Below are 25,503 nucleotides of genomic sequence, written 5' to 3'. Positions count from 1 at the left end.
TTGTTGTGAGACCTTTGTATGCAGTGACATTATACTCCTTTTACAAAAAATAAATTCACCAGGCTTTCAGATACACACTCTATATAAAATGAAATATGAGATCTAATGTTCAGTACTTTGGCTGTGATCACATACCTTTTGCATTGAACCCTCTGCACTGCCGCAAGGGGTCTCCATGCTTAATATCCTGTCTTCTGCTCCGCCTGTGAACAAGAATAGGAACAGTGGATGACTATACATTATCACAACATTGACTTATGCCTAAAACCCAGTATTCAGTTTGGATGGAATGATATCCTATTTTAAACATCTAAACTAATACAGTACAAGCATGTTATGTAACCCCTTAATTGGTGCTGAGGTGCCTAACCTCTTGGTGGAGGGGCTAAAGGCAGAGCAGGTCTCCCCATCCCAGGCACAGTAAGGGTCTCTGGCCAGGCAGCAGTCTGAACAGGCCTTCCCATAGACGCCACACCTGTGCAGGGACACCTGGGTAAGCCCCATCTCTGACGACACATACAGCTGTTGCTGTGTGTCAGAATGGGAGAGGAAGGGCTATCAGAGGCATAACAACAACAGCAACAACAGCAACAACAACAACAACAACAACAACAATAGCAGTATTCATAGATGAGCAAATTATAATTGATGAAGCCTACCCTTTTTGATGATAGCTTCATAGTCTTAATAGGAGCTGGATTCTGCAAAAAGAAAGAGCACATAATGTGTCAGGAAAATATAATATATTGCGGAATTAAACTTTTGGATTGTCCTATCTCACTTCACATTCACAGTCAAATTATTGTCATTACCCTGAACACCTCCACCTCCTCTAACGTGAGTTCTTCCGTTGTGCTAGTGTCTTTAGGAAGTACTATCACCTTTTGGACTGTCCCACGATCTACAAAAAAGAGGGGAGAGCGGTTCATAGTGTACATAGTACCACAGATAGCCTAAATAACCTAGAAGAAGATACTGAGCTCAAAGAAAATTATTAACTGAGAGCTAACTCCTAACTTGAGGTACGTGAAGATGATTTGATATTAATCAAATTATGATTTCTATTATCAAGGCATGAATTATCCACTTCCAGCTGTACACACACACACATCTCAATTTAGGATTTGACCCAATCTGGGGCCGTATGTAGCAAGCGTCTCAGAGTATAAAGGCTGATCTAGAATCAGATCCACCCCCTGTCCATGTAATCTTATTCATTGTGATCTGAAAGGCAATAATATGAGATACAAACTGATCCTAAATCAGCACTCCTACTCTGAGATGCAAACTGATCCTAAATCAGCACTCCTACTCTGAGATGCTTGATTACATAGGGCCCCTGGAAGAACCTGGCTTGCAGCGTGACTCACCAGTGCCCAGGAAGAGCACCTCATACCTCCCGTCCACAGCATCCACCAGGTCCACCACGATGGAGGTGAAGCGGTAGTCCACCCCCGTTCGCACCACCAGAGGCCTCTTGTGTATGGGGTAGACAGAGTGGTACATGAGGGGGTGCGCCCTCACAAAATTCACCGCCTCATCCGAAAACTCCTTGGTGGAGCGGAGGCCTGGGGTGAACGTTCCTCCTGGACACTGTAGATGAAGAAGACAGAGAGCTCTGGTTGAACTAGATCATGTTCAGTAGACACTAAATGGAAGAAAACAGTCTGAAACAGGGAAGGAATATCAGGACTTATCTATCAGAACTGCATCCTATCGTTTTCCATTACACAACGATGTGCACAAATGAATACGACCGTCATGTAGCACATCTTGCTGTATGTTGCATCACGGGAATTATTTGATTTTGACCACACAAAGACAATGACAGTTTGGCACATTCTTTCTATAGATTATTTGTTGATCTAGATTGAACAACTTTGACGCTATAGAGGACATATAGTACTCAAAAAAAACTATCCATAATTTATTTGTTTGTTTATTAGGCTACTGTCAAGTAGTCAAATCATCTACCATTCATTAATCTGTTATCTCATTATCATGTTGCTACATTCCAGTATTTACTGGAAGTATTTGGGACTGAGTGTACGTACTGTTCCAGGGCGAGGGTAGGGGATCTTTCCAGTGTAGGGGGTCCACTGGTAGTTGTGTCCGTGCTTGTGTGAGAAAGGGCCATTGAAGACATTGCGGATGTCGGACATAGAGTACACACACACGGCTGAGCCCTTAAACACAGAACTAAGGAAAGAGGTGGAAAGGTGGTGGAAGAGAGTCGTCAAAATAAACTACCCAAGTCGCGGAGAACTACTGGGTGGGCAGGCTATGGTTTCAGTTCAGCACTAACAAAGGACATAGAATGTATGGTCGTGGGCAACATTTTGGAATGATTCAAGTGATATATTACCCCGCAGTGGAAAAGACGGCGTACACGACAGGATTGCGAAGGTCTTGTGTTGGCTGAATGAAGACATCCTCTGAAAGGAAGCATGTTGACATACAGTACCAGTCAAACGTTTGGACACACCTCCTTCAAGGTTTTTTTTTTTTTTTAACTGTTTTCTACATTATAGAATAATAGTGAAGACATCAAAACTATTAAAAAAACACATATGGAATCATGTAGTAAGCAAAAAAGTGTTAAACAAATCAAAATATATATTTAAAATATAAAATATATTTTGGTTAATACATGATTCCATATGTGTTATTTCATAGTTTTAATGTCTTCACTATTATTCTACAATGTAGAAAAGAGTAACAATTAAGAAAAACTCTGGAATGAGTAGGTGTCCAAACTTTTGACAGGTACTGCAGGTGTAACAGTGCCTTTTCTATAAACAAGTGTCAAAACAAGGTGAAAGGCTGTAAACATTCAGAGTAAAGCAGCATTGTGGTTTTCCTTTATCTGCAATTGATTGAATTGCAGCCTGCTGTCATTACAGTAGCAATGAAAAGCAGTCTCACTCAGCTCGTCGAAATAGGTCTCCACACCATCGCTCCCTATCACTGAGCACACCAGCCGAGCTTTCAGGAAGGTCGTCCACTTGTTGACCAGTGACCTCTGACCCCCATCATCATTCTGGGGAGGTGAAACAAAGTTTGGAATCATTTACACATTTACATTTGCAAGATCACTCAATATCATCACCACCACCATTTGGCATTCTAGGGTCCAATGGTTGTGTGTTCTGTGGGCACAAAACGGGAGAAGATCCTTTGAAACGAAGGTATTACCATAACTTTAATATGAAGACTTACACTGAGTGTACAAAACATTAAGAATACCTGCTCTTTCCATGACAGACTGTCCAGGTGAAATGTATGATCCCTTATTAATCCCTTACAGTGTAGACGAAGGGGAGGAGAATGGATAAAGAAGGATGTTTAAGCTTTGAGACAATTGAGACATGGATTGTGTATGTGTGCCATTCAGAGGGTGAATGGGCAAGACAAAATAACGGGGTACGGTAGTTGGTGCCAGGCGCACCGGTTTGTGTCAAGAATTGTAACACTGCTGGGTTTTTCATGCTTTTCACGTGTGTTTCAAGAATGAGTCCACCACCTAAAGACTTGACACAACTGTGGGAAGCATTAGAGTCAACATGGGCCAGCATCCCTGTGGAACACTTTCCACACCTTGTAGAATCCATGCCCTGACAAATTGAGGCTGTTCTGAGGGCAAAAGAGGGGGGGTGCAACTCAATATTAGGAAGGTGTACCTAATGTTTGGTATACTCCATGTATTTTCTGTTTCATAACGGTTTTTCAAAATGTGTGTTTGTGTGCGTGCGTGTGTCTTTGTGCGGTCAGGGGGATATACGGGGGTCTCTCACCAGGCATACTCTGCCCACCCTGGCCAGGACACTGGGGCTGGCCCCCCCGGCACCATCCAGACTCTTCTCCCGGAAGAAGAAGTAGAGTTTATCATCATTCCTCTCGGAGCTGTCAGGAATCTGCTGGATCTTAACAAACACTGGCTCTGGAGACGAAGTGAGGGAGATGAGTCCATTTGAGAAAGGAGGGTAAGCAAGAGAGTGACAGAGAGAGCGAGAGAGAGAAATATAAGCGATGTACCTAGGCACAGACAGCTAGTGTGGCTGACTTTTTCTCAGGGAAAAGCAGTCATGGGTTGCTCAGTGTGTCTGTCACCTGTGAGTCAGAGGGGCCAACTCACCATTCAGCCAGCGGGAGTCATATTGCTCCGTCCTGACAGCAGGTCTGTCCCCCAGGGTTCTAAAGATGGCCGGATCCGTGCCCATGAAGTCAACGTGGACCCCTGCATACAGATTCCCATCTGTATACAGAGAAGGAAACAGCACAATGGATTATGATAATGGCTATAGGTACCATAAGGGAGGACTGTGGTGGGAACTGTAATGATGAACAGATAAGAAGAGGTCTCACTGATAAGGGCCGCAGCGTTCTCCTGTCGAGGGTCATATGAGCATTTCCCTTTCCCTGAGTCCCCATAGCCAGGGACCAGCCTAAACAGGTACTCCTGCACAGAGAGGACAATATATGGAGGTAGGAATGTTTGTGTGTGTGTCTGTGTGCATGTGTGTGTCCGTACCTCTGCTCTCCATCCTCTGTTGATGAAGGTGCAGATAGGCTTATAGGCCCCTGTGCCACAGGTGTATAGGTGTGTGCGATTCCAGGGTTCAATCAGACGCACAAAGTTTGCACACTCCCCCTGATTAGTACAGAGGGAACAGAGTTACAATACACTGTACATACTTTACATAAATACAACAACAGCAGAATTTGTGTAGCACTTTTCATACATCAAAGCTAAAAGTCAAGAGGTAAAGGGCACTCACCTGCCCACCCTTTCCAGTCATTCTACACTCTCCTTTCCTCTGGGTAGTGGCCGGCCAGTGAATCTGAAGGAAGAAGAAGAGTACAAAATGCAACATTTCAGATTTGGTGCCTCTACATGTAGACATAACATATTCTAAGCCTTATAATACAACATCACAAAGGCATAAATACCTGTAGACATAAAGTATTACTATTATTTGCACTCATAGGCCTACAAATGGCAACCGAATTACAGTGGGGCAAAGAAGTATTTAGTCAGCCACCAATTGTGCAAATTCTCCCACTTACAAAGATGAGAGAGGCCTGTCATTTTTTTTGATCACATATGGGATAGAAATTTGATATTCAGTCCATATTAATGGATAGTGCAAGTGTATTGCCTAAAGAAAAACTGTACATGTCTTGAATTTACAGTACTGTAGCATATTACATTCAAAGGGCAATTTTGGAACATGTATCTTGCATTTTTAGCCATTGGATTAACTGGTTATTACAATAACTAAATTGAGAAGATATCATTATGTGTTTTGGTGATTAAAATCAATGTTGTCATGGTATTTCAAAGTTTACTTATATTTTGGATCAATGGTTGTGCTGTGAAAGATGTCTTCATGCAAAATTAATGCACAAGAAAACGTTCTGAATATGAGACTTGCTGCATTACAAGTCTACAAGAGTTTTGTACTAAGAGTTTTGAAAATTTACCACATACATGTAAATAAAACACTAGAATGGATCCTGGAAACAGGAATACAGGACGGCCATATTGGTCAGGAAAATCTAATCAGGTATAATATGTATCTCTATGGAATATTTATCATAGGAGTCATTATAGTGTTTGCTCTTACTATGAGGGGCTCCTTGTTGATGTTGTGCATGTCCAGGGCCACCAGGTACTCTCGGCTGCCCAGGTAAAGACGGCCCTGGTCCTGGTCCATGTGCAGGATACGGTAGTCACTGGTGTTGAAGGAGAAGGAGAAGGGCCGTGCCGTCCGCGTCTCCAACAGCTCTGGACCAGCACACACACAGAGAGGCAAACAGACAGACACATAGACAGACAGAGAGAGAGAGAGATGCAAAGAGACAGACCGACAAGACATGCAGACAGACAGAGAGAGACAGACAAACATTCAGACAGACAGATAGACAGAGACAGACAGACAGATGGGCGGACAGACGGACATAATTCATTTTGATCAGAATACATTTGGGGACAGGAAATACCTTGGACTTGGTTTGAGAAGCATCAAGGACAGACAATGTTAATGTACCATGACGCATTAAACAGTAGAGGGAGCCAAACACCTCCCTCTTTATAAGTGTGAGGTGAGCCAAGGCACTGAAGCAGGTGGGGAAATTAAAGATGGGTTCAGCTGTCTCTGTGTGTGTGTGTGTGTCTATCAAGTCTCTTATTGTCTCTATTAGTTTGGGTTCTAGCTCAGATTTACTGGCCCGCCACAATGGGGATAGATACCAAGCCACAATCCAAAGTAATGTGTTTTATGGTCAACCGTCTAAAATAACACAGGATAATGGCACTTCTCTATTGGAGGGACAATTTAAATCTTCATATTCATGAGGGGGGTGCAGGGAGAGCAGCTCGTTGACTTTAGACATAAATTCTGGTTATGAGGGCGTGAAGACAATGCCACCCTCCAACTATACGAGAGTGGGTGTTAGTTTGGCGATGGAGGCTTGGGGGGAGTATCTATAAATGACTCACGTTAGCCTCATACCAGACACACTTTGATCTCACCAGGTATTACTGCCCTTCCAACTGCTAACCTGTCTGGGCTCCGTCCGAAACTTTAAATACATGAAAATAGCTAGAGCCATAGTGGTGTAAGGTCACGGTCATACGCTGGCCAAGGTTCTGGGAACAGGCTTTGGACGATGCACAATGGAGACATGGAAGCAGAACCTTCATTTAGCTCACACTAAGAGGATACATTTGTGCTTGGAAAACAAAAATGTTTACTTCGAGTTAAGAAAGAAACATCCTAGTTGTACTAAAACACATTTAAATATAATGTAACCCTTTCAAAAGACATGGATATTAGTTAACCACAAACCTGTTAGGTCTACATTTACGTAGGTATATGACAATGCATTTTTTGTAGTAGAGATGCATATATGGCAGATATATCTTCATGAATGACCATACACTTGCGAGAGTATATGCATACCCTTAGTGTGTGTGTGTGTGTGTGTGTGTGTGTGTGTGTGTGTGTGTGTGTGTGTGTGTGTGTGTGTGTGTGTCACGCCCTGGCCATAGAGAGGCTTTTTATTCTCTATTTTGGTTAGGCCAGGGTGTGACTAGGGTGGGCGTTCTATGTTCTTTTTTCTATGTTTTTGTATTTCTTTGTTTTTGGCCGGGTATGGTTCTCAATCAGGGACAGCTGTCTGTCGTTGTCTCTGATTGAGAACCATACTTAGGCAGCCTATTTTCCCACTATGGGTTGAGGGTAGATGTTTTCTGTTTTGTGTTTCTGCACCTGACAGGACTGTTTCGTTTTCGTTCATTCTCTTGTTATTTTGTTTTGTGTTCAGTTTAAATAAAAAATAACATGAACACTTACCACACTGCGCCTTGGTCCGATCCTTCATACTCCTCATAAGAAGAGGAGGAAAACCGTTACACTATGTGAGTTTGGACATCAGAGAAGAGAGGGCAGCAGAGAGCGGTATGTGAATGTGTTTGGTGCCGTTATCTGGCCCTCTAACTAGGTGGTGAAGTGTGGCCGTCTGTCTGTCTCTCTCGCAGCTGTGTGACTGATCTGTAAACAATCCGTAGAATTCCGTCCGTCACCGCTCTGTGGAGCGCCTGGGATTCCGGACGCTCGGTGTGCGTAGGGAGGACAGGGAGGGCAGCGGGCTTCTATTCTCAGGGCTCCTCTCATCCCATTCCAAGTGGGTTTATCCCGAAAATCCAATATCTTTGGGCAAGGGTGGGACCGAGGGCTGACTGTTTGAAAAAGGACACACCTGCTGGCCATCAAGGTCAGGACTAATGGACCCTCTGAGGCTGTTTCTACACTGTGGGGAAGGGAAGGCTAGTCTTAAAACAAGCATGTTGAGATGTACTTACTTACAATATGCTGGGTATGCCTACACTACTATACAACTGCATCACCTAAGAGTAGAATCATGCAAAGGTTATGCAGAGTTGATGACTTAAATGAAATTCACTGAGTGCTATATAGTCTGAGACATAGATTCCGCTGGTTTGTGGTAATAGAATAGCGGGGAACAGTCACTTATAAATGATTTCACTTCCCATAGCAATGTTCCATTTGTAAAGCAGCGACAATCTCACAATCTAATCATTCATCTCCATCATTAAAATGAGAATTCAACGTTGTCTCTCTTTTGGAAGATAGCACTGATGGGCATTTGTGTGCATTGTTGTCTTGTTAGATATTACTGGACTGTTGGAGATGGGAACACAAGCATTTGGCTACACCCGCAATAACATCTGTTTCAGCCACATTGATGCTGTATGAACTACAGTAGCCCATCTTTCCAAACTGGATCACACTTCTTGTAGTGACCTTTAACCTTTCCACCTCCCGACCTCCATCTGTTAGCGGTCAAATTATCTTCTTCCCATGGCAAACCAACAATAAGGTGTGAAGTATGTGTCGTGGGCAGCTTCACAGGCAGAGGCCATTGTGTTGAGTGGTGCTGAAGCCTGTCGGTCCTCTCTGCCACGGCGGAGCAACCACACTGACGCTTATACTAGCACAGAGTTGTAATCCTCATCACTGCATTCTGTATCAAAAGGTTGGCTGGTCCTCATTAAAGTCACATAGACCACTTCACTGTTCCCTTTTTGTTTACAAAACTCTACTACACAAGCTTCCGACTTAACTAACTTCGTTGTTGAAGTATAAAAACATGAGTTACCAAACCTGTTCAAAGGGTTGGTTAACTCTTGAGTTACCTCAGGTCTCCACCAAATTAGGTAAATCCTCTTTTAGTTTTAATGTACCTCACTGTTGGAAAAATGTACAAAAGTCATTACATTTTCTATGCTCTGGTGCCGCTTGGGTAATTTAAAGTGTTGATTGAAGACCCATTAACTGTGGAATGTAACAGTTTTCCTTACATTTTGTGCTGTATTTTTTGTTGTTGTATTGATTGCTGTTTTGTTTCACATTGTATTACTGTGATCAGGGTGCCCTTGAGAATGAGACCCTGGCCTCAATAGATTACCCTGAAAAAATAAAGAATAAATACATTTAAATCAAAATGTAGTGAATGCCTTCCCCCATGAGCAGAGCTACCTAGTACTGTAACTAGCAAAATATCAGTAGTTGTTGTGACTTCAAAACAGAAACACGCCGTGCTTTAGGGACACAAGGTCATGCTGAGTGTAGTGCAAAAATGAAACAGTTACTAAAACGAATAATGGAACAAATAACTTAATATTTTAACCAACAGCTTTACATTGTGAGAATAACGGTATACAGATGTGGGATCTTAATTTGAGCCAGTGTGCTACAGCAGGAAAATAATCATGCAGCAACAGGAAATGTGAATTGTTACAGTATGTGGATTATAATTCATGGACATTTTTCAAGGGGTTATGTTTTTCATAAGGGAAAGTCAAGTCTGTAATTTCAAAGTGGAAATTACAAACTTCATATCCCTTTTTAAACCTCAAATACACAACAAGTATGAAATGTCCTGCATGCAGGAAATTTATCCTGAGGGTGATCAAATTAAGATCCTGCATCTGTAGGCCTACTGTAGGATGTAACAAATATGATAAGTCTGAGGTTAACCATGACGAGTTGCTCAACCTACTGCTGCATCCAATTTTTGGGCCCGACTGAGTCTTTTCCTCTCTCTCTTATTCGCACACATGAAAACAAGCACTGCCAAAACAATGTGTGTAAAACTCAGTCAAACCAGGAGTGTTACTGAAGTAAAACATAGCAGATGACATCATCAGAATGGTGAAGAGTGTACTGTAGATTTGATTAGAATCACTAGGTGTTTGGGGTATAGTAGTCGTATTTCAGGCCTTGCGCTGAATGAACACCACAGAATGTATGTGTCCCCAGTGTTCCTACTTCCCAATGTTGTAATGGATCTATTTTATATCACAGTACAAGACGTATCAGTGAGGTAATTATGTTAGAGGTCGTGTGGGCAAGTCACTCATCAAACAGTACGGTTAACAGTTCTGGGTGAGTCGGTTATCAGTCCTATATAATTATCATTCAGTCAATACCATATTTTTTTTCAATTTTCACAAGTATGTGGTACCTTTTTACAACTCTTCGTACAAAAGTTTTTTTTTTAATATAATCAAAAGGGCAGTTGTTTCAAAACTCAAAGTACATTGTTAATTGATGAACACACAATATCACACTTCACTTTCTCACCAAACTTAATCAGTGTCTAGAAATACATGTTTCACATTGCAGTACATGTTCATATAAAGTAATTGCCTTTAACAATACAATGCTCTCATTACTTTTTATATGATTCTCTTCTCACTTGTTAAAATACATTTGACTATTACTTAATACAACTGCTCTTGATTGATAATCACTTTACAGTTTGGTAAACTTACAGTAGAGATTTTAAAAACACGTTTGTCTACTACAGATTTAGCGAACTACATAACGAAAATGTAGGTCCGTAAAGTGGAAATATAAAATATGATATTACAGTAATGTATTAATACAGTCCTGTATTGGCCAGGCAATTTCTGTAGCAGACGCTTTTATCCAAAGTGACAACAGTGAGTCCGCATACTTTCGGATGTGATCCCAGCGGGAATCAAACCCACAACTTGTGTTGGTAGTGCCATGCTCTTACGAACTGAGCCACGGACAGGACCACTACAATACATAAGTACAATACAATACATGATTACAATACAGGTGGAAGATATATGATTGCCTTCCCCATGAGTGTACATATACCGTATCTTAACTTGATCCTCCTGTTGTTGCAGGAATTTTCCTGCACAACACAACTGCAGGATTATTTTCCTGATATGTGAACCTGGCTCAAATTAAGATCCATCATCTGTACCACTGTTCTTCTGGCCATGGATGAGGCATGCAATGACATCAGTCAGGACCTACAGTACCAATGAAACTATTCAAGGGTTTTTCTTTATTTCTACTATTTTCTACACTGTAGAATAATAGTGAAGACATTAAAACTCTGAAATAACACATGTAGTTAGTAAACAAAAAAGTGTTCAACAAATCAAAATATTTTAGATTCTTCAAAGTAGCCACCCTTTGCTTTGACGACAGCTTTGCACACTATTTGAATTTTCTCAACCAGCTTCATGAGGTTGTCACCTGGATTAACAGGTGTGCCTTGTTAAGTTAATTTGTGGAATTTATTTCCTCCTTAATGTATTTGAGCCAATCAGTTGTGTTGTGACAAGGTAGGGGTGGAATACAGAAGATAGCCCTATTTGGTAAAAGACTGGTAGAAGAACAGCTCAAATAAGCACAGAGAAACGACAGTCCATCATTAATTTAAGACATGAGGGTCAGAGGGTCAAATTTCAAGTTTCTTCAAGTGCAGTCGCAAAAACCATCAAGCGCTACGATGAAACTGGCTCTCTTGAGGACCGGCATAGGAAAGGAAAACTCAGAGTTACCTCAACTGCAGAGGATAAGTTCATTAGAGTTAAGTTCATTAGAGTTAACTGCACCTCAGATTGCAGCCCAAATAAATAAACCCAAATAAATTATTCACAGAGTTCAAGTAACAGACACATCTCAACATCCACTGTTCAGAGGAGACTGCATGAATCAGGCTTTCGTGGTCGAATTGCTGCAAAGAATCTAGAGGTCGACCGATTATGATTTTTCAACACCGATACCGATTATTGGAGGACCAAAAAAAGCCGATACCGATTAATCATGTATTAAAATGTATTTATTTATTTGTAATGATGACAATTACAACTATACTGAATGAACACTTTTAGTTTAACTTAATATAATACATCAACAAAAATCAATTTAGCCTCAAATAAATAATCAAACATGTTCAATTTGGTTTAAATAATGCAAAAACAAAGTGTTGGAGAAGAAATTAAAAATGCAATATGTGCCATGTAAAAAAGCGAATGTTTAAGTGTCTTGCTCAGAACATGAGAACATATGAAAGCTGGTGGGTCCTTTTAACACAAGTCTTTAATATTCCCAGGTAAGAAGTTTTAGGTTGTAGTTATTATAGGAATTATAGGACTATTTCTCTCTATACCATCTGTATTTCATATACCTTTGACTATTGGATGTTCTCATAGGCACTTTAGTAATGCCAGTGTAAGAGTATAGCTTCCGTCTCTCTCCTCGCCCCTACCTGGGCTCGAACCAGGAACACATCGACAACAGCCATCCTCGAAGCATCGTTACCCATCACTCCACAAAAGCCACGGCCCTTGCAGAGCAAGGGGAACAACTACTTCAAGGTCTCAGAGCGAGTGACGTCACCAATTGAAGCGCTATTAGCGCGCACCCCGCTAACCTGCTCAGGAGTTGATAGGCTTGAAGTCATAAACAGCTCAATGCTTGAAGCACAGCGAAGAGCTGCTGGCAAACACACAAAAGTGCTGTTTGAATGAATGCTTACAAGCCTGCTGCTGCCTACTACCGCTCAGTCAGACTGCTCTATCAAATATCAAATCATATACTTAATTATAATATAATAACACACAGAAATACAAGCTTTAGGTCATGAATATGGTTAAATCCAGAAACGAAAAGAAAACGTTTATTCTTTCAGTGAAATACGGAACCGTTCTAACGGGTGGCATCCGTAAGTCTAAATATTGCTGTTACATTGCACAACCTTCAATGTTATGTCATAATTACGTAAAATCCTGGCAAATTAGTTCGCAACGAGCCAGGCGGCCCAAACTGTTGCATATACCCTGACTAGCGTGCAATGAACGCAAGAAAAGTGACACAATTTCCCCAGTTTAATATTGCCTGGATTTCTTTTAACTAAATATGCAGGTTTAATAAAATATACTTCTGTGTATTGATTTTAATAAAGGCATGGATGTTTATGGTTAGGTACATTCGTGCAACGATTGTGATTTATCTTTGAAAATGCGCTTTAGTTAAATCATCCCCCATTTGGAGAAGTTGACTGTTTTTGTTAGGAATAAATAGTCTTCACACAGTTTGCAACAAGTCAAGCGGCCCAAACAGCTGCATATACCCTAACTCTGTTGCACAGAACGCAAGTGAAGTGACACAATTTCCCTAGTCAAAAGAAATTTATGTTAGCAGGCAATATTAAATTAATATGCAGGTTTAAAAATATATACTTGTGTATTAATTTTAAGAAAGGCGCTGATGTTTATGGTTAGGTACACATTGGTGCAACGACAGTTCTCTTTTTTCGCGAATGAGCTTATTAAATCACCCGTTTTTGGCGAAGTAGGCTATGATTCAATGATAAATTAACAGGCACCGCATCGATTATATGCAACGCAGGACAAGCTAGATAAACTAGTAATATCCTCAACCATGTGTAGTTAACTAGTGATTATGTTAAGATTTATTGATTTTTATAAGATATATTTAATGCTAGCAGCACCTTACCTTGGCTCCTTGCTGCACTCGCATGATCGGTGTCCAAAAATGCTGATTACCGATTGTTATGACAACTTGAAATCGCCCCTAATTAATCGGCCATACCGATTAATCGGTCGACCTCTAAAATAAACCACTACTAAAGGACATCAATAAGAAAAATAGACTTGCTTGAGCCAAGAAACATGAGCAATGGACATTAGACCGGTGGAAATCTGTCTTTTGGTCTGATGTCCAAATTTGAGATATTTGGTTCCAACCACCGTGTCTTTGTGAGACACAGAGTAGGCGAACGGATGATCTGCACTTGTGTGGTTCCCACCGTAAAGCATGGAGGAGGAGGTGTGATGGTGGACTGCGATTTATTTACATTTCAAGGTACACTTAACCAGCATAGCTACCACAGCATTCTGCAGCAATATGCCATCCCATCTGGTTTGCGCTTAGTGGGAGTATCATTTATTTAACAGGACAATGACCCAAAACACACCTTCAGGCTGTGTAAGGGCTATTTGACCGAGAAGGAGAGTGATGGTGCTGCACCAGATGACCTGGACTCCACAATCACCCAACCTCAACCCAATGGAGATGGTTTGGGATGAGTTGGACCACAGAGTGAAGAAAAAGCAGCCAACAAGTGCTCAGCATATGTGGGAACTTCTTCAAGACTGTTGGAAAATAATTCCTCATGAAGCTGTTTGAGAGAATACCAAGTGTGTGCAAAGCTGTCATAAAGGAAAAGTATGGCTACTTTGAACAATATAAAATATAAAATATATTTTTGACTTGTTTAACACTTTCTTGGTTACTACATGATTCCATATGTGCTATTTCATAGTTTTGATGTCTTAACTATTATTCTACAATGTAGAAAATAGTAATTACAAAGAAAAACCCTTGAATGAGTAGGTGTGTCCAAAGTTTTGACTGGTACTGTATGTCAGGCTTGGATTCCCCATGCCAAAAACTTTTTCCCCAGGTGCATGAAGAATGAGGACATGTTCCGCGATGTCAATGAGAACCTACGGCCAAATGCTCAAGACAGGATTGATGCAAATTAGTGCCTGCTTAACATTGTTTCTTTCATTTCTATAATTTCTTTCATTAGATCACAGTCAGACATAATTACTGTATGTTGTAATTATGTCTGAACAATACATTTATTTATTGCATCAATGATCACACCTTTGATCACACATGGGATAGAAATTTGATGTTCAGTCCATATTAATGGATAGTGCAAGTGTATTGCCTAATGAAAAACTGTGTACATTTCTGTAGCATATTACATTCAAAGGGCAATTTTGGAACATGTATCTTGCATTTTTAGCCATTGGATTAACTGGTTATTACAATAACTAAATTGAGAAGATATCATTGTGTTTTGGTGATTAAAATCAATGTTGTCATGGTATTTCAAAGTTTACTTATATTTTGGATCAATGGTTGTGCTGTGAAAGATGTCTTCAAGCAAAATTAATGCACAAGAAAACGTTCTGAAAATGAGACTTGCTGCATTACAAGTCTACAAGAGTTTTGTACTAAGAGTTTTGAAAATTCACCACATACAGTGGGGCAAAAAAGTATTTAGTCGGCCACCCAATTGTGCAAGTTCTCCCACTTAAAAAGATGAGAGAGGCCTGTAATTTTCGTCATAGGTACACTTCAACTATGACAGACAAAATTAGGGAAACAAATCCAGAAAATCACATTGTAGGATTTTTTATGAATTTATTTGCAAATTATGGTGGAAAATAAGTATTTGGTCACCTACAAACAAGCAAGATTTCTGGCTCTCACAGACCTGTAACTTCTTCTTTAAGGCTGCACTGTCCTCCACTCGTTACCTGTATTAATGGCACCTGTTTGAACTTGTTATCAGTATAAAAGACACCTGTCCACAACCTCAAACAGTCACACCCCAAACTCTACTATGGCCAAGACCAAAGAGCTGTCAAAGGACACCAGAAACAAAATTGTAGACCTGCACCAGGCTGGGAAGACTGAATCTGCAATAGGTAAGCAGCTTGGTTTGAAGAAATCCGTAACACACTACGCCGCCAGGGACTCAAATCCTGCAGTGCCAGTACATGTCCAGGCCCGTCTGAAGTTTGCTAGAGAGCATTTGGATGATCCAGAAGAAGATTGGGAGAATGTCATATGTCAGATGAAACCAAAATATAACTTTTTGGTAAAAACGCAACTCGTCGTGTTTGGAGGACAAAGAATGCTGAGTTGCATCCAAAGAACACCATACCTATTGTGAAGCATGGGGGTGGAAACATCATGCTCTGGGGCTGTTTTTCTGCAAAGGGACCAGGACGACTGATCCGTGTAAAGGAAAGAATGAATGGGGCCATGTATCGTGAGATTTTGAGTGAAAACCTCCTTCCATCAGCAAGGGCATTGAGATGAAACGTGGCTGGGTATTTCAGCATGACAAAGATCCCAAACACACTGCCCGGGCAATGAAGGAGTGGCTTCATAAGAAGCATTTCAAGGTCCTGGAGTGACTTAGCCAGTCTCCAGATCTCAACCCCATGGAAAATCTTTGGAGGGAGTTGAAAGTCTGTGTTGCCCAGCAACAGCTCCAAAACATCACTGCTCTAGAGGAGATCTGCAACGAGGAATGGGCCAAAATACCAGCAACAGTGTGTGAAAACCTTGTGAAGACTTACAGAAAATGTTTGACCTCTGTCATTGCCAACAAAGGCTATATAACAAAGTATTGAGAAACTTTTGTTATTTTCCACCATAATTTGCAAATAAATTCATTAAAAATCCTACAATGTGATTTTCTGGATTTTTGTTCTTCTCATTTTGACTGTCATAGTTGAAGTGTACCTATGATGAAAATTACAGGCCTCTCTCATCTTTTTAAGTGGGAGAACTTTCACAATTGGTGGCTGACTAAATAATTTTTTGCCCCACTGTACTTGTGAAAATGGCATCCAAAGTGCAAAAAAAACAACGATAATACTTCATATCACCTCTGGGCTCATCCTGACAATAACAATCCTGCCTTAGCCCCAATCCACAGTATGTTAGAGCAGCACTGGATGGAGACAGAGCAAGGTTTGGGAGGAGTTCCTTCTTTACCACAGTGGAATCAAGTTTTGTTTGCCAGTTGCCTGTGTGTGTGTGTGTGTGTGTGTGTGTCTGTGTGTCTGTGTGTCTGTCTGTCTGTCTGTCTGTCTGTCTGTCTGTCTGTCTGTCTGTCTGTCTGTCTGTCTGTCTGTCTCAGTGCCAGTGCCAGTGCCAGTGCCAGAAAAGCTGGTGGTCACATTTTCCACTCGCAAACACTGACTAACGGGTGCTATAGTAATCAGGACTGCTCACAAAAAAAGTTAATAAAACCATGCCTCTGGTGCCAATCCTAGTCATCTATTTGTACTTACAGAAATAATGACATTTTATTTTACAGCCATTAGGTAACCACATTATGTCCCCTATTATCTTAATCTAGGTCGATTGACAGACAATTTTGTAGAAATATATCTAAACATCAGTCTTTGCAGTAGTTTGGTAGACTCTATATCCAATGAATGCCTAAATTGCTCGTGCTATTGTTAACTTTCTTGTTTAGAATAAAGTGTGACAGTATAAAGTGTGATCTCATTTCTATGGAAACAACTTAGAGTATGTGGACTTTGCCAAGTGTAGTAATAGTAACTCTCATTAGCATATTGGTACTGTAGAATTTAAATCAAGATCACTTTTTTGGACCTCCCAGATAACTCAATCTGCCGTGATGCCTTTGACGGCAAAGTGCCTACTCAGAATTCTGGGAATTACATGGCGTGATCACAGCCCAAACACAATACAGTGAAAGACATCAGAGCCTCCCGACTCCCAACTGTTTGGCCACCTGGCCAGATCAAACCCGCCTCTGGAGCCTGCCCTCATCCTCAAGGACCCATCTCCCAACTGGCCACGCCCAAGAGGAAGACAGAGAGCCAGGTGATCCGACCAGTTGGAGTACGACCTACACAACCTGGGACTCAACACTACATCAGGCTGGGACCTGGCCCAGAATGCGACGGTGTGGAGATACAAATGTCCAGGCACTATGCTCCTAGAAACTAGCGAAGAAGAACCAGTGAGTGAGTGAGCCAGTGAGTGAGTGGGTGAGTGGGTGGGTGGGTGAGTGGGTGAGTGGGTGAGTGGGTGGGTGGGTGGGTGGGTGAGTGAGTGACAAGAGGTCTCACAGATAATGTTTTGGACATCCCAGATAACGGTTTTGGAACCATCCATAGGGGTCTCATGCTAAACCTGGTATTAGTCTGGGTAATAGGCAATACCCCCACAAAAGAACTGTCAATCTCCCTCGGCCTGGGGCTCCATGCAAGATCTCACCTCATGGAGTTGCAATGATCATGAGAATGGTGAGGAATCAGGATCTTGTAAATGGTCTCAAGGAAGCTGGGACGATAGTCACCGAGAAAACAATTGGTAACACACTATGCCGTAAAGGACTGAAATCCTGCAGGCCCCGCAAGATCCCCCTGCTCAAGAAAGCACATATACATTCCCATCAGAAGTTTGCCAATGAACATCTGAATGATTCAGAGGACAACTGGGTGAAAGTGTTGCCGTCAGATGAGACCAAAATGGAGCTCTTTGGCATCAACTCAACTCGCCGTGTTTGGAGGCGTCGGAATGATGCCTGTGGCCCCAAGAACACCATCCCCACCCTCAAACATGGAGATGGAAACATTTGGCTTTGGGGATGTTTTTCTGCTAAGGGGACAGGACAACTTCACTGCATCAAAGGGACGATGGACGGGAACCTCCTTCCCTCAGCCAGGGCATTGAAAATGGGTCGTGTATGGTTATTCCAGCATGACAATGACCCAAAATACACGGCCAAGTCAACAAAGGAGTGGCTCAAGAAGAAGCACATCAAGGTCCTGGAGTGGCCTAGCCAGTCTCCAGACCTTAATCCCATAGAAAATCTGTGGAGGGAGCTGAAGGTTCGAGTTGCCAAACGTCAGCCTCAACCTTAATGACTTGGAGAAGATCTGCAAAGAGGAGTGGGACAAAATCCCTCCTCAGATGTGTGCAAACCTGGTGGCCAACTACAAGAAAAATCTGGCCTCTGTGATTGACAACAAGGGTTTTGCCACCAAGTACTAAGCCATGTTTTGCAGAGGGGGTCAAATACTTATTTCCCTCACTAAAATGCAAATCAATTTAACATTTTTTACATGTGTTTTTTTCTCTATTTTTTTGTTGTTATTCTGTCTCTCACTGTTCAAATAAACCTACCATTAAAATTCTAGACGGATCATTTCTTTGTCAGTGGGCAAACATACAAAATCAGCAGGGGATCAAATACTTTCTTCCCTCACTGTACTTCCAACAAGTATCAGCTTTCCAGTCATATTGGGGTTCCTTGAGGAAATGTTCACTTTCTTTATCTGATTTCTGGTGTGTGCCCTATAGCTAATGACGGGCTCAACTAAATGAGCAAGACTCAACAGCGTACCACTGGCCCCCCTGACAGCGGTCCCTTAGTTTTCAATCATTAGAAGAGCTTTGGACTGAATTAGTGTCTGGAAGCCAAGTCCTGGCAGGTGGCCAGCTCGTTGGGACAGAGACTGCTATTGACACAAGGGTCCTTTAAGGGGCTGACTTTTTACAAGGCTGGGCCGGTCAAGTATCTCTTTTGGGCTGAATTCCACAAAAGTTCTCAAGGGAAAGAAATGTAATCAGGCAATGCTTGGTTCTCAGCCGCTGGACCTTGATTATCTGCTGACATTCTATCCATCAATGTTCCAATGAACATTCTATTTCCAAGTAGAGCATTACCTAATATGACGATTTGGCCCCTTTGCAGGCTTTTTAATCTAGGAATGGTGACTGCATTAACTCATACAAAGGGAAGCGGAAAGTATGGATGTTGCTCTTTCTGAAGTGATATCATATGATGGATGTTGCTCTTTCTGAAGTGATATCATATGATGGATGTTGCTCTTTCTGAAGTGATATCATATGATGGATGTTGCTCTTTCTGAAGTGATATCATATGATGGATGTTAATCTTTCTAATGTGAAATAATTTGAAGATATTCTTTCTGAAATTCTATCATTGGATATTAAGATGCAACGTTGAGTTGAGCACAAGTGCATTCAAGTGAAAATGGATCGCATCAGCATTTCGACACCTGGAATGGCTGATCAATGTATCATTACACAAAATATATAAATTATTTAAATAAATATTCCTCTTATTCAATGTTTGGGTCCAGGGTTATGTCAAGTTTAAACTTTGACACCAAGCACTGGACATTCACTTCCCACCAAGTTATTTAAATCCTCTTCCCAGATCTCGGTGTGTTTTCCCCTAATTGACACAGTGGCTGTTATTCTTTCCCAATGAAAGTATTTCCCACAAGAAGCTTCATAGTCATTCCAGGGGTAGTTGACTACTCTGGGAAGTTCTTCAGTTCCTGGTAGTGCAAATAGCCTAGTCTGTGTCAGAGATTGATGGAAAAACCATCAACCACCCTAGGATGAAGAGACAGTAAGTATGTTCAACGGCTGCTGTTTCAACAGAGGCAGAATGGGGGGACAAAGAGTAGACCAGACGAGTTGTGTAGAAGAAGAATGCCGTGAAGGTTTAAGGAGATAGGGGACAATATTGCGAGATAAAAGGTAGTTTTCCAAATGGATATTTGCACGTTAACATTTGGATGGGACATACCGTATGATGCATCCATCCCATTATTCTATTATTTTCAGTGTGTGTTTTCTCTCCCCTGCCTGTAATACTGGGTTTCAGAATATTTTCCTGCAGTGAAATGACCAAATTGGCCTCATGGGTGGAATGTTATTCATATTTTTCAGAATGAATAACCTTTTTTTTTTAAACGCTAAAAATATGGTGTTTCTATTTCAAACTGTTTGATTATATTTCAGTTTTCTGTGATGTATATAAAGTGTAATATTGGGATGAAATACATTTTCAACTCATATCTAACATGGTACAGGTGTCTTTTTTTTAAGCCCAAAATGTATGTGTGGTGTATATACTTTTGTTTCAAAGTAGATTTGTTTAAGACTACCAATAAACACTCTGTGTGACCCTGGTTTAGCCCACTGGAGTAAAAGGTTATTAAACTGATTTCAGACACAGTGAGCAAAGTTACATGCACACAATAATACGAATTGTGGATAATCAAGTTTAATTTATTTTTTACATGCTTTGTGTAACAGATGTGAAACGGCTAGCTTAGTTAGCGGTGCGCGCTAAATAGCATTTCAATCGGTGACGTCACTTGCTCTGAGACCTTGAAGTAGTGGTTCCCCTTGCTCTGCAAGGGCCGCGGCTTTTGTGGAGCGATGGGTAACGATGCTTCGAGGGTGACTGAGCAAGTGACGTCACCGATGCGAGGGGATGGTCTAAAGTTATACTGTTACATTGATGCTGTTGACCCGGATCACTGGTTGCTGCGGAAAAGGAGGAGGTCAAAAGGGGGGTGATTGTAACGGATGTGAAATGGCGAGCTAGTTAGCGGTGTTCGCGCTAAATAGCGTTTCAATCGGTGACGTCACTTGCTCTGAGACCTTGAAGTAGTAGTTCCCCTTGCTCTGCAAGGGCCGCGGCTTCTGTGGAGCGATGGGTAACGATGCTTCGAGGGTAACTGTTGTTGATGTGTGCAGAGGGTCCCTGGTTTGTTGATGTGTGCAGAGGGTCCCTGGTTCGCGCCCGGGTATGGGCGAGGGGACAGTCTAAAGTTATACTGTTACATTTGCAAGAAGAACGATTTCCCTAATAATCCTGTTTACATGGACACCTCTGAAACCAGGCTACCTATGGGACTTGATAAATGCAGAATATCGGCAATCAAAATAAACGTTCTACCACAGTGACCATGTTCATTTTGAGAAACCTTTTTGATTCTGGGTTCAGACATATAAAGTTTGTATGCGAAAACTATTTCTAAGATACATTTTTTCAGTTTTTCCAAACACACTTCACTCGATAAGAGGGAGGCTTGCTCTACTGGTGCTGGCACTTGCGTAGATCACATACACAGCTGCAACGTCCATTAAGCTATTTACATGTCCTAACAGTTCGATTTTGACCTTACGCCGATTAAGATAACTGTAAGCAGAGCAAGGTGTTTACATACTTGGCCTAGTGCCATAATCAGTTTAATATTGAATTATTAGTGTGCATGTAAACATACTCATTGCAGGATATCTCAACTGAGGTGGCAGTAGCTTCTGCACTCTGCCTTGAGAGAGTCCGTCTGGAACAAGATGACAGGCCCCGCTCTGCATAACAGGCATGTCTGTCTCGCATATTGGAGCAGGTTGTTGGATCTGGGCCCTTGCGTTCTTCAGGGGGCTTCCCTGTGCGTTTGCTGAGGTAAACACAGCAACCATGGCAGGCTATTTATACCCCGGTAACACCAGTGCCCTATCCTGCTTCTCAGAAGAGGAATCCATTTCACTGTCACCTACGCACACAATAACCCAGGATAGACCACCACCCCCTGTCAACGCTCTCTCCCTCACAGTGACACCCCTCCCCTTTCCTCCCTTAATACCCACACCCATGTCTGTCTCCATTTCTCTTTCTCACCACTCTTTCTATCCATTACTCTCTCCAATGCCTTTATTTTCACTCCCTCTCACCTCAAACTTGCTTTCCTTCTCTTCTCCATCTACTTCACCAGATTTATCTTCTTCCTTCCTCCCTTCATCACCCATCCACCCCTCCATTCCGTGTGGCTCTAGTGTTACATGGCGAGCTCATACCTCCTGAGACATGGGCGCCACCAGTGTCCCCTGGGCCCTGGCAGAGGGCCAACAGATCCTGTACCCCCTCCCCTCCACAGAGGGTCAACAGATCCTGTACCCTCTCCCTTGCACAGAGGGTCAACAGATCCTGTACCCCCTCCCCTGCACAGAGGGCCAACAGATCCTGTACCCCCTCCCCTGCACAGAGGGCCAACAGATCCTGTACCCCCTCCCCTGTACACAGGGTCAACAGATCCCGTACCCCTCCCCTGCACAGACGGCCAACAGATCCTGTACCCCCTCCCCTGCACAGAGGGTCAACAGATCCTGTACCCCCTCCCCTGCACAGAGGGTCAACAGATCCTGTACCCCCTCCCCTCCACAGAGGGTCAACAGATCCTGTACCCCCTCCCCTGCACAGAGGGCCAACAGATCATGTACCCCCTTCCCTGCACAGAGGGCCAACAGATCCTGTACCTCCTCCCCTGCACAGAGGGCCAACAGATCCTGTACCCCCTCCCCTGCACAGAGGGCCAACAGATCCTGTACCCCCTCCCCTGCACAGAGGGCCAACAGATCCTGTACCCCCTCCCCTGCACAGAGGGCCAACAGATCCTGTAACCCTCCCCTGCACAGAGGGCCAACAGATCCTGTACCCCTCCCCTGCACAGAGGGCCAACAGATCCTGTACCCCCTCCCCTGCACAGAGGGCCAACAGATCCTGTACCCCCTCCCCTGCACTGAGGGCCAACAGATCCTGTACCCCCTCCCCTGCACAGAGGGCCAACAGATCCTGTACCCCCTCCCCTGCACAGAGGGCCAACAGATCCTGTACCCCCTCCCCTGCACAGAGGGTCAACAGATCCTGTACCCCTCCCCTGCACAGAGGGTCAACAGATCCTGTACCCCCTCCCCTGCACAGAGGGCCAACAGATCCTGTACCCCCTCCCCTGTACAGAGGGTGGCAAGCTGTGCCCGTTTGAGTTACATATAGCACATTCAGACACAGAGCTCCACAGAGACACATCCAGGTTTTTTCAGATAAAGAAAACACCAAACACATTTTTTTGGTGAGAAAGAGTCTTATTGTCAGTATCGAGGGAAAGTGTCCTTTTGCTCTTGGGTCAAAATGCCAGTCAGCTTTTGGGTTTCTAAATTACTATTGTGTTCAAAGGGTGCCTGCTTTCGTTTTATAATTGTTTTTTTGGTGTATAAAGTGAAATACGTATTTTATTGAAAAAGTCGCTCTCAAGACCCCAACTTTGATGTCTTTCACATTAAACTAAAATGTTATAGTTAAATGCACTGACACAAATTATCTTAAGTGATGGGGAATGTTGCTGTTGGATAATTATTATAATATCAGCCTTAAAGCGCCAATGTGTATACATCAACCAGCATTAACTTTAAGCAGTCCACAAAACGTTATTAAGTTAAGCTCCAGATCTGTTTTACTTTTAAAGAAAAGATGTGGTTGTTTTGAAGTTTAAAGAGCTATCTAATTCAATTACAATTTCAATTACTGAATTTCACTAAAGCGACGGTTAATCTTCCCACTAAGAATATCCCAAACGATATCTGTCAACTGAACACTCACTGAAAATAAGTAAGGCTCACCTTTGTAAGACAAATGCACTCTGGGAGCAGTCCGAGCATCGGCATGGCAACTGTAGACACATAAACTCAGGAGAAAGAAGAGGAGGGCTTGGGTGGTCTCCATAGCAATGAAGGCAGAGTTAACCTTTGGAGTCCTACAAAGGGGAAAGGGAAAAGCATTACAGATTAACTGAATGTCACTTAAAACCATCATATAATTTGCAGCCATTTAGAGAGAGTTCCACATCCAATGCAACATCCCTTGCACAGAAAAGTGTAGATTTGAGAAGTTAAAAAGCAGATGATCCGTTTTTAATTAGCTTCCAGTCTTCTGACACTGAAATCACCCTGACCCTTGTAATAATCTGTTTGCAGGTCAGTGAGCATCGACGCTTTCTTTGTCAGAACCAGAGTTAAGAATAAAAATACCTCATTACTGAGAGATATCATTAGCATGTCAATCGCTAGATATTCCCATTTCAAGAACACTATCAATAACAGGACAACAAGAGTGCACACAATCAACTACAGATGCAGAAACTTTGGGTACTAGTAAATATTAGGTGCCAGTTTGCCTGACACAGATTAAACCTAATCTTTCAATAGAGATGTTTCAATAGAGAAGCACTTTCAATAGAGATGTTTTTTTTAATAGATAGGACAAGGCCTAATACCGTGTCTGGAAAGCGGACACTAAGAAAACTATCCTATTTAACATACGGAGAAATTGTCAATTAAAGAATAATTGAATTGTATGACTTTGTAGGAAGTCTCATCAAGTCATCCACATTCAGAGGCTTCTTCATAACAAAGACACCCAGATAAATCAAATATCAATCAATGACGACAAGGCAGAGAAGCCATAGACAGAGAACACAACCTAGTTCACATGATTCAGTTTGGGGCAATGTCTTGTTCCCGTTCCTATGACTGGGTTATTGTAAAATAGCTTGGGTCTCAGATAGCCAGGGAGCAGCACAAAGTGACCATCTCTATTTGACTTGTGTGCCCCTCCCCTGTCACTGGGACAGTGGTGGAGTAAAAAAGACTGTGTGAGAGTGGGGCAACAAGGACTTCCTGGGAGTGACACACTCCAAAGGAGATTAGGAAAGTATGCACCTCGAGACTGAGACTTCTTAAACACTGCAGCCAAATCCTGGCAGCTCATACAAATCCCAGTCACAATGTCTTGCTTTAAATCTTAAACTCCTTTAGTAAGAGACTGTCTAAAAGCAAGAGAACCACCAATAAGGATCACACTCACTCACTAGGCTTCGGAATCTAATGTAAATCAGGTCTGTTTAAGTTAGGGCGTGGGTGCTGTGCTGTATTTTCCACACATATACCCAAGGTTAATGACGGGTTATCATAACTGGAACATAAACACCTTTGCCTAAGCTCAGACACACCACAAAGAAGAAGGGTTAAAAGGAGCGTGTGGCCGTCCTATCGCCTCTGACCAGAATATCAGACAACATGTCACTACGATTCTACATGTTGAATTTACGCAAACAGCCACCGTTCGTAGTCACCCAGTAGGGCGATCAATTACATAACACGGCTACTTGCTGCTTTTAACTGTTCGTTGGAAACAAACATCGTTCTGTTGTCACCCAGAGTCACATTATAGCACACAATATTTAACATACAGCAGGTTTTTAAAGGACCAAAGAGTTTTGTCTGCTTCGTGTTTTCATTTTTGCCATGGAAAAAATATTGCAATTACTGGTATCATCACAGCCCTAAATGATAGTATTGCTTTTCTCTGTCAACATGCTTACATCCATAC

General features: G+C 42.2%; 1 protein-coding gene across 2 annotated transcripts in view; it reads right to left on the bottom strand.

The window, feature by feature from the left end:
• LOC118359745 (semaphorin-3F-like) overlaps positions 1-25,503 on the bottom strand; it is a 48,585-nt gene that overhangs the window by 5,691 nt on the left and 17,391 nt on the right. The window contains exons 2-16 of one of the 2 annotated variants that reach the window (XM_035738423.2): positions 23,736-23,869; positions 5,628-5,788; positions 4,779-4,841; positions 4,532-4,651; positions 4,366-4,459; positions 4,136-4,255; positions 3,795-3,940; positions 2,926-3,040; positions 2,366-2,435; positions 2,055-2,199; positions 1,371-1,593; positions 813-901; positions 660-701; positions 371-528; positions 136-203 (exon numbers count right to left, since the gene is read on the bottom strand). In XM_035738423.2, coding sequence (XP_035594316.1) covers positions 136-203; positions 371-528; positions 660-701; positions 813-901; positions 1,371-1,593; positions 2,055-2,199; positions 2,366-2,435; positions 2,926-3,040; positions 3,795-3,940; positions 4,136-4,255; positions 4,366-4,459; positions 4,532-4,651; positions 4,779-4,841; positions 5,628-5,788; positions 23,736-23,838 — 1,717 coding nt within the window. In that variant the 5' untranslated portion in view covers positions 23,839-23,869. Of the gene's footprint in view, positions 1-135; positions 204-370; positions 529-659; positions 702-812; positions 902-1,370; positions 1,594-2,054; positions 2,200-2,365; positions 2,436-2,925; positions 3,041-3,794; positions 3,941-4,135; positions 4,256-4,365; positions 4,652-4,778; positions 4,842-5,627; positions 5,789-23,735; positions 23,870-25,503 lie in introns of both variants that reach the window. The other variant, XM_035738422.2, reaches the window with a different exon arrangement.

The sequence above is a fragment of the Oncorhynchus keta genome, chromosome 27 (genome assembly GCF_023373465.1).
Source record: "Oncorhynchus keta strain PuntledgeMale-10-30-2019 chromosome 27, Oket_V2, whole genome shotgun sequence".
Classification (NCBI taxonomy): domain Eukaryota; kingdom Metazoa; phylum Chordata; class Actinopteri; order Salmoniformes; family Salmonidae; genus Oncorhynchus; species Oncorhynchus keta.
Note: the sequence above shows the minus strand (reverse complement) of the source record. Positions and strands in the feature narration are given on the sequence as shown.